This window comes from Symphodus melops, assembly GCF_947650265.1.
Source record: "Symphodus melops genome assembly, chromosome: 6".
Taxonomy (NCBI): Eukaryota; Metazoa; Chordata; class Actinopteri; order Labriformes; family Labridae; genus Symphodus; species Symphodus melops.
The window spans coordinates 5,748,683-5,761,273 of record NC_136696.1 but is presented as its reverse complement, the minus strand read 5'-3'; the positions used below and the strand labels follow the sequence as shown (position 1 = coordinate 5,761,273).

The window sequence follows — 12,591 nt, the reverse complement described above, 5'->3', positions numbered from 1 at the left end:
CACACAACCATATGCATCTAATACAATGAAAGACTAAGGCTCATTAGATAGAGAACATCTACATAAAATGCTGTCAAAGTAAATTATAAATCTGCAGGACTTCAGTGTTTGTTAAAGTACCAGACATTGACAAAATAAGAGGAAAATTACCATCAAACTGCAGTTATCGGGTCCCACATTTTAATTAAGGTCAGACTGAAATTTTTTTTTTGTGCACCAGTCAATTATAAAATTGAGTGTAGAACTGGATTCCAGAACAACGCTCTTATAGAGCCTCTGAGTACATGTCTGGTGTTTGAATGGTGTAAATGTTTGCATCTTTGTATCTTGTCTTTATTTTTATATTGCAAATGGAGTGATGCAAGAAACATTTCAGACAAGGTCGAGCAATGAACTAATATCAAATCCACTCTTGATTTCTCAATGAGGCTGTGTACATGATAATTTCTCATTTGTATTTGATTTCTGGATAGCACATAATACCAGTCTTTATACTATTCTATCAGGGGAAGCAAAAAGAAGAAAATGATCAGACTGAAAGCAGTTTTCAAGTGCTTGAGTATTTTATTTTCATGTTTCACATATTATATGATGAAATGTAGAGTAGATGATCAGCCAGGCTATTTTACTCGGCCTCTTTTCCCTAAAGACAAAAACAGAGTGTTGAGGCATGTTCATTTCATGTCACTAAACTCAAACCAAGAGTAGTTCCAAATGTTACCTTGCCAGAGTCACGGCTCTTAGCTCTCAGCTTGTTAACTTGGGACTCTGCAATGTCGGCACGCTCCTCAGCCTCCTCCAGCTCATGCTGGACCTTCCTGCACTTGGACAGATGAACATTGGCCTGCTCCTCCTGGAAAACCATTTACAAGGTTTAAAGGTACTGAACATTTTACAATTGTATATCAAACGTTTTTTAAAATAATTATTACGTTAATAGGTGAAAGTCATAATTTTTTTATTGACTTATTTTTAGTCATTGTATTGACTTTACACAGTGGATCAGTGATTTTATTATGATACACCTTTTAGGCATCATAGTGACCATTGTCAATATAAATTATTTTTGTACAATATTTGTGCCATGATGGTTTAGTGTTTCATGCATTCATCTACATTTCTTGTACTTTTACTCATATTTTGCATAAATAACATGACCTGTACAAAAAGCAGTTTCAAAAATGTACGTCATTTTATCTCTATATTATTTATGAATATTGATAAGTCTCTTACCGCTTCCTCAGACTGCCTCTTGTAGGCCTTCACCTTGAGCTGCAACTTGTCAACCAGATCCTGAAGCCTGGTAACATTTTTCTTGTCCTCCTCAGTCTATGATAATAGGTTCGATACATTTTATTTTTACATAATATATAGGTAATAATGATTTGATACCAATGTCTCAGTGACTGTATACCTGGTATGTCAGCTCCTTCACTCTCCTCTCATATTTGCGAACGCCCTTAACAGCATCAGCTCCACGTCTCTGCTCAGCCTCAACCTCTGTCTCCAGCTCACGAACCTTCAAAAAGAGCAAACATTGGATGTAAATATACTTATATAAAGAACATAATGTTCTTTTCCTGCACATGTTATTTACATTTCTTTATATAAGTATGAATCTATTTTTAGTTTTTCAGTTTTTCATATTCTGAACAGGATTTTCTTACCCTAGACTCAAGTTTCTGGAGCTGTTTCTTGCCACCCTTCATGGCCAGATTCTCAGCCTCGTCCAGACGGTGCTGCAGATCTTTGACTGCAACCTCAAGGTTCTTCTTCATCCTCTCCAGGTGAGAACTGGTATCCTGCTCCTTCTTCAGCTCCTCAGCCATCATAGCAGCCTAGATGAAACAGCATTTAATGTTGATAAGAAACATCTCATTAAGACGCATTAAGCCAGCATAAAAATTAAGAATCTTTTAAAAACCTACATCAGTGATGGCCTTTTTGGCCTTCTCCTCTGCATTTCTTGCTTCCTGAACTGTGTCATCGACTTCACTCTGGACCTGAACAAGTTCACCCTCAAGCTTTTTCTTGGTGCTCATCAGGCTTGTGTTCTAAAAGAAAATTAAATAGTTTAATTAATTTTAAAAAAAAGAAGGATTTACAAAGTTGTTCAGAAAAGTACATGTATTAAATTAAAATCACCTGAGAGTGCAGGAGACCAACGCGCTCACTTGCGTCCACCAGCTCCTGCTCAGCAGTTTTGCGGCTTCTCTCAGTCTGTTCCAGAGCAGCTCTAAGTTCCTCAATTTCAGCCATCATGAGACCGTTCCTGCGATCTACCATAGCAGCCTGTTCCTTCAGGTCATCCTGAGCTCTGACAGCGTCATCAAGGTGCAGTTGTGCATCCTAGTGAAAAATTGCAGGAAAATATTCCCTTGAATACCAAATAGTGCACTGACAACAATCTTCAATCAAAATCTGTGTGATTCAATACCTTCAACTGTGCCTGAACATTCCTCAGCTGCTTCTGGGACTCAGCAGCCTGGCGATTGGCGTGGCTCAGCTGAATCTCCATTTCATTCAGGTCTCCCTCCATCTTCTTCTTGATTCTCAGGGCATCATTCCTGCTCCTGACCTCAGAGTCCAGAGTGGTCTGCATGGAGTCAATCACCCTCTGGCTGTTCCTCTTGATCTGCTCCATCTCCTCATCCTTCTCTGCCAGCTTCCTGTCTACCTCACCCTTGATCTGGTTGAGCTCAAGCTGGACACGCAGGATTTTGGACTCTTCATGTTCCAAAGTTCCCTAATGAAAATAAAGAATTAATATATAAATCTTTATTCTTTAAAATACATGTGTCCATCCTGATTTTGAAATGTTTTTCCGAGGATTTTCCCTGAACAATTGTACCTCAGCCTCTTCAAGAGCAGTCTGGATCTCAGACTTCTCAGTCTCCACCTGCTTCTTGGACTTCTCCAGCTCATGGATGCTCTTGCCAGTTTCACCAATCTGTTCAGTGAGATCTGAGATCTCCTCTGCAGAGAGAATCATGTGTTTTGTATCATTAAGTGTTAAAAGTTTATTAAGTATTAAATACTTTGCTTCTGTAGTATGTAATATGAACTCACGTTGCAGGTTCTTGTTTTCACGCTTCATGGTCTCCAGCTGATCCAGAGCTTCCTCATATGAGTTCTTCATCTTGAACAGCTCAGTGCTGAGAGAACGAGCCTCCTTCTGAGCTCCCTCAAGCTCTGCCTGACCCTCCTCATACTTCTGTTTCCACTCTGCCAACACCTAAAAAGCCATTCATTTGCTTAGTTGTTTATTAATACAATGGTGAATAACCGTAGTGTGTCTTTGAGTACAGAGTACAGTTGATAGAGGGAAATGTTACCTTGTCAAAGTTTCTCTGCTTCTTGTCCAAGTTGGCAGCCAGGCTATTAGCTCTCTCCACATCAATCATGAGGTCCTCCACCTCACTCTGGAGCCTCTGTTTGGTCTTCTCCAGAGAAGCACACTTGGAATTGACAGCTTCAATCTGTTCCTCAGCCTCCTGGAGGCGCTGGGCAAGCTTTTTCCTGTTTGAAAAGTGTGATTGGTCTCAGTGAAAACTTTAAAAATCCATCTTAGCACTGTTGTTTTCTCAACATACTAATGCAAATTAATGAAATCCTCTAACATGTTGAAATTTTAAACTAGATCCACAGGTGAAAGGAGTATTACCAGTTCAGGCAGTATATTTGTAAATTTCAGCTAAGCTGTAATGCTTTACTTAAACATTTGGGGTTTTTTTGTTTTTCTTGAAATGTAACAATTTAAACTGTACGTACTTGGATTCTTCAAGCTCCTCAGTGCGCTGGATGGCATCAGTTTCATACTTGGTTCTCCACTGAGCCACTTCACTATTGGCCTTGGACATTCCACGCTGCAGCTCAGCCTTTGCCTCCTGCTCCTCCTCAAACTGCTCCCTCAGCAGGTCACAGTCATGGCGGGCTGATTGCATTCCATGGGCAAGGGCATTCTTGGCCTAAAGTAAGAAATGCCATCAGTATGAAAATGTATTAAATCACACATACAGAGGAATCAGTAAAAATTAAAAGTTCTCTTACCTTAACCTCCTCTTCAATCTGTCTCTTCAGCTCTTCAATCTGCTGAGTGAAGGCCTGTTTGCCTCTGGTCAGCTGGGAGACAAGAGCTTCTTTCTCCTCAATTTGACGGCCAAACTCACCTTGACAGAAAGATATCATGAAACATAAGTTTAGTTGCATTTTAAAATGATAAACTACTGTGAAGACCTTTCACTGACAACTTAAACATACCATTTTCTGTCAGGAGACGTGCTTTCTGTGCACCCATGTCATTCATTTGACGGACATTTTCATCATTCTTGGTCTTCAGTTCGCTGTATTGGTCCTCAACAGTACGGCACATCTTTTCAAGATTTCCCTGATGATGAGAAACAGAGATCATATAAGTAACCATTTGTTTTCTAGTATGTAATTGACCTTTTTTACTATACTAAATGAAATGCTTTGTCTACCTTTGCTTTAGCAACAGCCTCCATGTTGCTGGAGAGGTCATCAATCTCCATCTTGTATTCACTCTTCTCCTTCTCAAGCTTCTGCTTGACACGCTGAAGGTTGTCGATCTGCTCTCCCAGCTCAGCAACGCTGTCAGCCTGCTTCTTGCGAAGAGCAGCGGCAGTGGCTTCATGCTGCAGAGTGGACTCCTCAAGATCACGGCGGAGCTTCTGGAACTCTGCTTCACGTTTCTTGTTCATCTCAATCTGGGCAGCAGTGGCTCCACCGGCCTCCTCCAGCCTCTCACTGATCTCCTCAAGTTCCCTGGAGAGGTCAGCTCTCTGCTTCTCAACCTTGGCACGAGCTGCACGCTCAGCCTCAATCTCTTCCTCCAGTTCCTCAATGCGGGCCTGTTGAATGTAGGTATGTTGTCTTTCAGTAAACATTCACTTTACAAACAAAACAATATGTATTCTGTTTACTGTAACACAATATGTTACCTGAAGCTCCTTGATCTTCTTCTGAAGCTGAGCACCCATTGACTGCTCATCCTCAATCTTGCTAAGGAGCTGGCTGACTTCAAAGTCCTTCCTGAAACAATCATGGATACATTTCTTAGTGAGAGTTCATGCTGTTATAATAACATTTGTGTATGCTTTTGTTGAAATAAACAGTTACTTTTTAATTTTCTCGTCAGACTGCTGCTTGTCATTCTCAAGATCCATTATGGATTCCTGGGCCAGTTTCAGATCACCCTCAAGCTTCCTCTTGGCTCTCTCAAGGTCCATACGCAGCTTCTTCTCTTGCTCCAGAGACCCCTCGAGCTAAACAATAGTATACTACTTAATCATCAGGATTCAATACCATGTTATTTTCCATTCTGAAGGACTTGTGAACTTACATCATCCACTTGCTGCTCAAGCTTGGTCTTGGCCTTGGTCAGAGTGTTGACCTTGTCCTCCTCAGCCTGCAGATCATCAAGAGTCTGCTGATGAGATTCCTGAAGGGCTTTCTTCTCCTTGGTCAGCTTGGCAATGCTCTCATCCTGAGAGGCCATCTCCTCAGTCAGGTTCTTCACCTAAATGTGCAAGCAAGACATTGTCATTGAGGGTAGTGTTTAGATGGAACTTGATGGATGAGATAGATTTCTAAACCCAGACCTTGTTCTCAGTGGCATGTTTCTCCTTCTCCACTTTGGCCAAGGTAAGCTCCAGATCATCAATATCCTTCTTGAGCTCAGAGCATTCATCCTCCAGTTTTCTCTTCTTGGCAGTGAGCTCAGCATTGATTTCCTCTTCATCCTCCAGCCTCTCAGTGATCTCTTTACATTTGGCCTCCAGCTGAATCTTGCTCTTAATAAGACCCTCACATCTCTCCTCAGCATCAGACAGATTCTCTCCTTCCTAGTTTATCGTAAGGAAACAGATTTCAGCAAATCAATACTGGATAATATTAGACAGCATTTCAGTTCATCAATGTATACTTACAGATGCGACTTGCAGCTGCAGGTCATTCTTCTCCTGCAGAAGGGACACCATCTTCTCCTCCAGCTCCTTCTTCTTGGCCAGGGCAGCAGCCAAATCTGTCTTCATCTTGTCATAGTTCTCCTTCATCTGCTGAAGCTCCTTCTCAGTTTCAGCGCTCTTGAGCAGAGGCTTGATCTTGTAATACACTTTCATCCATGGCCAGTGTTTGACATTCATGAATGAGCGGATGTTGTACTGGATGGAATAAATGGCTTCCCTACAGAAAAGAGGAAGATGGTGTAACTGACCATTTTGTTGTGTGATTTAAGAACATTTTCTAATTCAAAACTAGCTTTGTCCAACATGCCTCCTCTCTGTCATCTTCACAAACTCCTTTCTCATGACGTAACCACGGCAGAGAGCCTGAGTCATGGTGACCAGAGTTGCCAGCTTTTCATCTCTCATCTCCTCAAGGGTACCCAGAAGACCAGCCTTAAAGAACACCTAAACAAACATACAAGGATGAAAATGAATGTTGTAAAAACTCATGTACAGTAAAGACAACTATAAGTTATATAATATACTCACACAAAACATCATACTGCTTCTAGTAGAACACTGAGTAAAACTTACTGAAAGTATCTTACCTTGGTGTGTCCAAATTTGTACTCATCATGAGGAACATCAATTGATCCAAGCAGCTTCTCTGAAGCCTTCTTGTTATCAATGAACTGGCCCTCAGGGATGACACTGGCATTCAGCACCTTGTATCTTTTATAAGAGAGTTCATTGTTAGTGTGAGTGGTGCCTTTAAACCTTCTGTATCAAAACATATACAATATGTCTAGATACCTCTGCTTGAAGTCAGCATAGAGGATTCTGCTGGGGAAACCTTTCCTGCAGATTCTGATACCCTCCAGTACACCGTTACACCTGAGCTGGTGGATGACCAGGAAGTTCTCCATCAGACCTGTAAAAAGACATTCATTACAGTCATGAAACATGTAACAACAACATACAACCATTCCTCAAAGACTCTATTCAATTGATCTTTTCTATGTACCTGGAGTCTTTGACTCATTGGGAATCAAGCAACGCACAAAGTGAGGATGAGTGCTCCTCAAGTTAGTCATCAGCTTGCCCAAGTTCTCCTGTAGATCCACAATTTAAAGTAATTTAAATTTATCATTTAATACACATCAGTTTGTAGTATGAGTGAGAGGTAATTTTACAGCAAACTCTTCAAAACCTTACCCTAAACTGTGAAGACACAGTCTGCATAGAACCACCCTTCTTCTTGCCTCCCTTCTTGCCAGCCTCTGTTGATATGTTTAACATTCACATAAAGTTATGCTAGTGTTTTGAATAATGTACATTTTGTTGAAAATGAAGTGAAACGACATTACATTTATTTTATTTTAATGTTTGGCTTTCCTACCTTCAACAACAGGAGGGTAAAGAGCAGCCAGCAGTTTAACTGCGGACTTCTGATACAGCTGAATAACAGACTCATTCAGTGGGTCCTTGTTCTTGTCCAGCCAGCCAGCAATGTTGTAGTCCACAGTACCAGCATAGTGCACCAGGGAGAAGTGGGCCTCAACCTTGCCCTTTGCGGGCTTGGGCTTCTCAAATGCTTTGTTTTTGCCGAGATGCTGGTCATACAGCTTGTTCTTGAAAGATGTGTCTGTTGCCTTGGGGAACATGCACTCCTCTTCAAGGATGGAGAAGATACCCATGGGCTTTAGAAGAGGGAAAGACATAATGTTATTAGATTTATATTTACATACATTTACATTGTGACTTTGAAAGAACCATTACGTAAAAACACCAAATGTAATTGTTACCTTCTCAATCAGCTCGATACAGGCAGCCAAGTCCATACCAAAGTCAATGAACTCCCAGATAATACCCTCCTTCTTGTACTCCTCCTGCTCCAGGACAAACATGTGGTGGTTGAAAAACTGTTGCAGTTTCTCATTGGTGAAGTTGATGCAGAGCTGCTCCAAAGTGTTGAACTGTAAGGGGACATAACACCAGCGTTAGTTTTTGCATACATAAAGAGAGTTCCTATCAAGAAAAGTCAGTCAGGTACTGAACTGTTGGAGATTAAGCTTACATCAAAGATTTCAAATCCAGCAATATCCAGCACTCCAATGTAGAACTGCCTTGGCTGTTTAGTGTCCAACATCTGGTTGATACGAACGACCATCCACAAGAACATCCTCTCATAGATAGACTTGGCCAGGGCACTTACTGAGTTCATCACCTGAATAAGAACACAAATACAGATTGATTAAAGTTATTTAGGTATTTCAAAAACAATAATCTTCCTCTCATGTTTTCAAATGACAGCATGTATCCAATTGAAAGATGTTTTTCACGTAAAGCTAAATCCATTCCACATTTTTCATTTATTAGGTAATTTATCAAACACATGTGGTGTGACTCGTCGGATGCCTATCGAGGACCCCTGCAATAGACCATCCTACTGATCCAAATTACAACGTGTAAATTGAAGCTCATCTGTGCTTGAATAAAACCAGCATAGAGATTTCTTCAGTGTTTTTTTTAAAGTTTGGATAAAGGGATTTTCCTGTGGCCGTGCAGGAAGAACGCCTTAGTTTAAGGTTCTGGGGTTATAATTTTCTATGACCAGGTTTGTTATAAAACTGCAGTTATTCATGTTCCTTGACATGCAGAGTAGATTCAGTTGCATTTAATATGACAGATATGCCTTGAATGCAAACAGAATACAATTTTCAACAAATGCATGTAGCGAAAAGGCACACTTCCACAGTGGAAGGAATCAAATCATTTGCATTACGGTGCGTCTTTTTTTGCAATGTAATGGACCATCACTCCTGATAGCTTTCCCAGCCCGCACTTTGTCACACATGATCAGAATTAAATGTTTCAGTCTTTCAGTCTTAACACGAGACATACAAGTGAAACAAGCAGAAAAAACACTGCTTTATTTTTTCGTTTGCTAAAAATGTAAATTCATTTTTGGATTTGAAAATAATTGTTTTTTTGAATGTATTTCTTCATTTTGACTTTGTAATACCAGAACCGCTGAGATGATCTGGCAGACTGTTTATGTTGGGGTGTGGTGCGACCGCGGGACTGCAACAGTGAGACGTGGCCAAGCATCAGGCCTTACAGTTTGGTTTGTGTAAAATTGAAAGTTTGACAGTACACCAAGAACCACGCCCTTTTGTGTAGCCAAAGATCATTATTTTAAAAATGACATGAAGAAAATTCTCACTAAAATAAAGAAGAAAATGTGTAACCAAAGCTGTATTCAGAAAAGACTGAAAATATATTTATATATTAATACAGTATATGATTAAACTTAAGTAACCGAGCCAAACTAAACAGTAATAAGGTGTACTGTAGGTGGAAGTTTGCTGTGTGAGAAGCGCCATCTCCTTGCAATATCCTGAAATTAAATACATTGGCATGTTTACGCACACACCCAAGAAAGAGGGGGGGCTCTCTCTTTGCCATGGAACTGCCTGGAAACTGGCTGAAGGCCAGCTGTCTGCTAACTGGCTACCAGTTTGACAGTACAATTCCTTGTGGGTCCTTTTTTACCATTTCATTGTCATATCAGACTTGGAGCTACCTTACTGAATTTTTTTATGTTCTATGTTTACCTGAGGTACGGTCTGTCCCTTGGTCACAAACTCATTTCCGACCTTCACTCTGGGATAGCACAGAGCCTTCAGCATGTCAGCAGAGTTCAGACCCAGCAAGTAAGCAACCTTGTCAGCATCTGACAAAGGTGAAGTGATTCAAAGTTAAAACAATCAGCAACTGATTGTGAACTAAAATCCAGACAGAAAACACAAAAAACTGATTTTTGTTGTTCCAAAATTATGGTTTTAGCTAACATTTAGATCTCACCTTCTGTGCCATCAGGCTCAGCCTGCTCCTCACGCTGCTTCTGCTTGAACTTCATGTTACCATGGTGGAGTACAGCACCAGTCATCTTGTAGATGCTAACTTTCTCTTCACCAGAGAATCCCAGGATGTCAATAGCATTCTGTTTGAAAGAGGCGTCCAAACGAAAGATTGTCACATAAAAACATGTGTTAATGATGTTGCATTCAAAAGCATAATTTACAGTATCTATGTTCATATCTTGCACTGAAGCGCACTCACATCAGTGGCTTCCAGCTCAACTTTGTCATCAATGCTGGCAACAGTGATCTGACCCATACTACACGTGGGGAAGTCATAGGGGTTGGTTGTGATGAGTGACATTTCTGGAGATCAAAAGGTTATAAAGTTCAATATATTGTCATGTATTAAATGTATAGAGTGGTTTAACATTGAGGAACAAGTCGATGTGTTTACCAATAATCTCAGGTTTGTGGTTGGTCATCATCTGGTAGAAGATATGGTAGCCTCTCTCCAGCTCAAGCTGGAATGTAACTCTAGACTTCTCCAGCAGATCTATGAATAATGTTCATGAGTCACACTGGCCAATTCTTCACTCTAGTTATTTGTATGTTGTATTAGTATTGTTACTTACATGTCTCAATATCAGCACTAGCCAGTTTGCCAGTTGTGCCGAAATGGATTCTGATGAATTTACCCTATTTGGAAAAAAGGCATTTTTTTATTTAACACCAAGTAACATGGACAATGTGTCACAAGACATCTGATTTACAGAAATCCCTCCATACTTACGAAACGAGATGAGTTGTCATTCCTCACAGTTTTGGCATTACCATAGGCCTCCAGCAGAGGATTAGCTGCAATAATCTGATCCTCAAGGGAACCCTGTAATGTTGGTTTAGTGTTGGTATAAAAATAGTTCATTTTATTTTCAATGGAAAAATATTGCATATATGAAGAATGCTCAGTGGTTACCATAGGAATTTATCCCACCTTTGATGTGTCCCTCTTCCCACCACCAACTGAGATGGTTGCAAAGTACTGGATGACACGCTTGGTGTTCACAGTCTTTCCAGCACCAGATTCTCCACTAGGTATAGAAATGACTTTGAGAACTTGTTTGATGTATTTTTTTAGGTATAAGTATTATGTTAAACACATTTTAAACTTACGTGATCAAGACAGACTGGTTCTCTCTATCTGTTGACAGGGAGATGTTCAAAAATTAAACAATTACCTCTGTTTTCTTGAAGCACAAACATCATATATTGATAAATGATATGTATCTTTATGTCTTACCAGTAGCCATGAACTGAAAAGCGTTGTCAGAGACGGAGAAGATGTGGGGTGGAGCCTCCATACGCTTCTTGCCTCTGTAAGCATTTACAACCTCTTGGTCGTACACTGGGAGCCATTTGTAGGGGTTCACAGTGGCACAGAACAACCCAGAGTAGGTCTGAAAGCAGTCACAGAGATTCAACAGTTACTTCAATGTTTCAAACAAGTAAATCAATGTTAAAATACGTCTTGTTTCTTGTTAGGGCCCATTTTCTTACGTAGATCATCCATGCTGCATAACGCTCTTTGAGGTTATAAAGCACAGAGGCTTCATTGAGATGGGTCATCATGGCCATGTCCTCAATTTTGTCATACTTGGGAGGGTTCATTGGAGTGACGTCATCTTCTTTAACTGTCCTCTCCTGGAACAGGACACTTGTTACAATGAGGATAGTTCATGTTGATTAATGTGAGTCTGACTTTATAATACCAACCTCCTGAGTGTCCAGGGTTTTGACGGTGACTTTGCCACCATCCTTCTTGACTATTGTTCCCTTCACATACAGCTCCTTGGCATCAGTCACATAGCAGGCACTCTTGGCATCAAAAGGTTTGCTTTGAGCCTCGATTCTCTCCTTCTCAGGCTTACGGAGGTAAATGGCAGCCTTGCCGTAAACGGCCATCTCTGCGTCTGTACTCATGGTGGCTGCTTTTCTCTAATAGATAATAATAAATGAAATGACTAGGTTTTAAGTTCATGTTAGGAAATAATAATTGAAATTCAAATATTGATAATTAAACGTCCACATTGAAACCACATTTACATATAAGTTGATTTATAGAATTCCTTGAGGATACAGCTTAAATTTAAAAAAATAGTCCCTATAACTATCAGCTTTCATAATATGCATCACTAACTTGTCTCACACATGATAGATGATAGATAGATAGATAAATAGATAGATAGATAGATAGATAGATAGATAGATAGATAGATAGATAGATAGATAGATAGATAGATAGATAGATAGATAGATAGATAGATAGATAGATAGATAGATAGATAGATAGATAGATAGATAGATAGATAGATAGATAGATAGATTGATTGATACCAAGAGAAATTCAAGCAAATTGCATTTCCAAAGATCTCTTACCTGACTCTCTTCTCTGTCAGTAGGTAGTATTCACCAATCCTGTTCAAAACAGTTTAACAATTGTCAGAGGAGGTGAAAAAACAGAGCATCACAGACTCAGTATCTGAAGCATTGCAGAACAAAGATTTACCACAAGCAGGAACTCCCAGGTCTTCTGTGTCCTACCCGTTCCTGATCTGCTACTTATATTGAATGGGGCCTTGCTGACCCCTCCAAAGTTAAATGTGGAATGGATTCCTAATGTGGTATGGCAATGTAGTCAGTGATTGCATGAGATCATTTAAAGCATGTGTTGGAAGTATAAGTCTAATGTTTCAGGTTTCATT

The 12,591-nt window shown here is 40.1% G+C and overlaps 1 protein-coding gene across 1 annotated transcript; it reads right to left on the bottom strand.

Moving 5' to 3' along the window:
• Positions 1–544: 544 nt before the first annotated feature.
• On the bottom strand, positions 545–11,824 carry LOC306825220 (myosin heavy chain, fast skeletal muscle-like). Its single transcript, XM_079345822.1, has 39 exons — positions 11,603–11,824; positions 11,387–11,530; positions 11,130–11,286; positions 11,003–11,030; positions 10,824–10,920; positions 10,623–10,715; positions 10,465–10,528; positions 10,287–10,385; positions 10,092–10,195; positions 9,834–9,972; positions 9,584–9,702; positions 8,044–8,193; positions 7,772–7,942; positions 7,366–7,666; positions 7,182–7,246; positions 6,991–7,078; positions 6,780–6,897; positions 6,575–6,698; positions 6,295–6,431; positions 5,949–6,204; positions 5,622–5,864; positions 5,363–5,539; positions 5,140–5,285; positions 4,962–5,052; positions 4,482–4,871; positions 4,261–4,387; positions 4,051–4,169; positions 3,772–3,968; positions 3,336–3,519; positions 3,070–3,235; positions 2,852–2,976; positions 2,438–2,746; positions 2,146–2,349; positions 1,929–2,054; positions 1,668–1,838; positions 1,415–1,519; positions 1,234–1,329; positions 722–853; positions 545–643 (listed from the first exon to the last, which is right to left on the bottom strand). The coding sequence occupies exons 1-39, from the start codon at positions 11,807–11,809 to the stop codon at positions 626–628; spliced, it is 5,787 nt and encodes a 1,928-aa protein (XP_079201948.1). The 5' UTR covers positions 11,810–11,824; the 3' UTR covers positions 545–625.
• Between the last annotated feature and the right edge of the window lie 767 nt (positions 11,825–12,591).

Bases quoted from the DNA above. Each gene is read 5' to 3' on its own strand.
- LOC306825220 (XM_079345822.1), bottom strand. From the start codon at position 11,809: ATGAGTACAGACGCAGAGATGGCCGTTTACGGCAAGGCTGCCATTTAC. The intron at 7,079-7,181 runs GTAAGGTTTTGA...GTGGATCTACAG, and splicing joins CTGTGTCTTCACAGTTTAGG to GAGAACTTGGGCAAGCTGAT. The intron at 1,520-1,667 runs GTAAGAAAATCC...CTCTTTTTGAAG, and splicing joins TCCAGAAACTTGAGTCTAGG to GTTCGTGAGCTGGAGACAGA.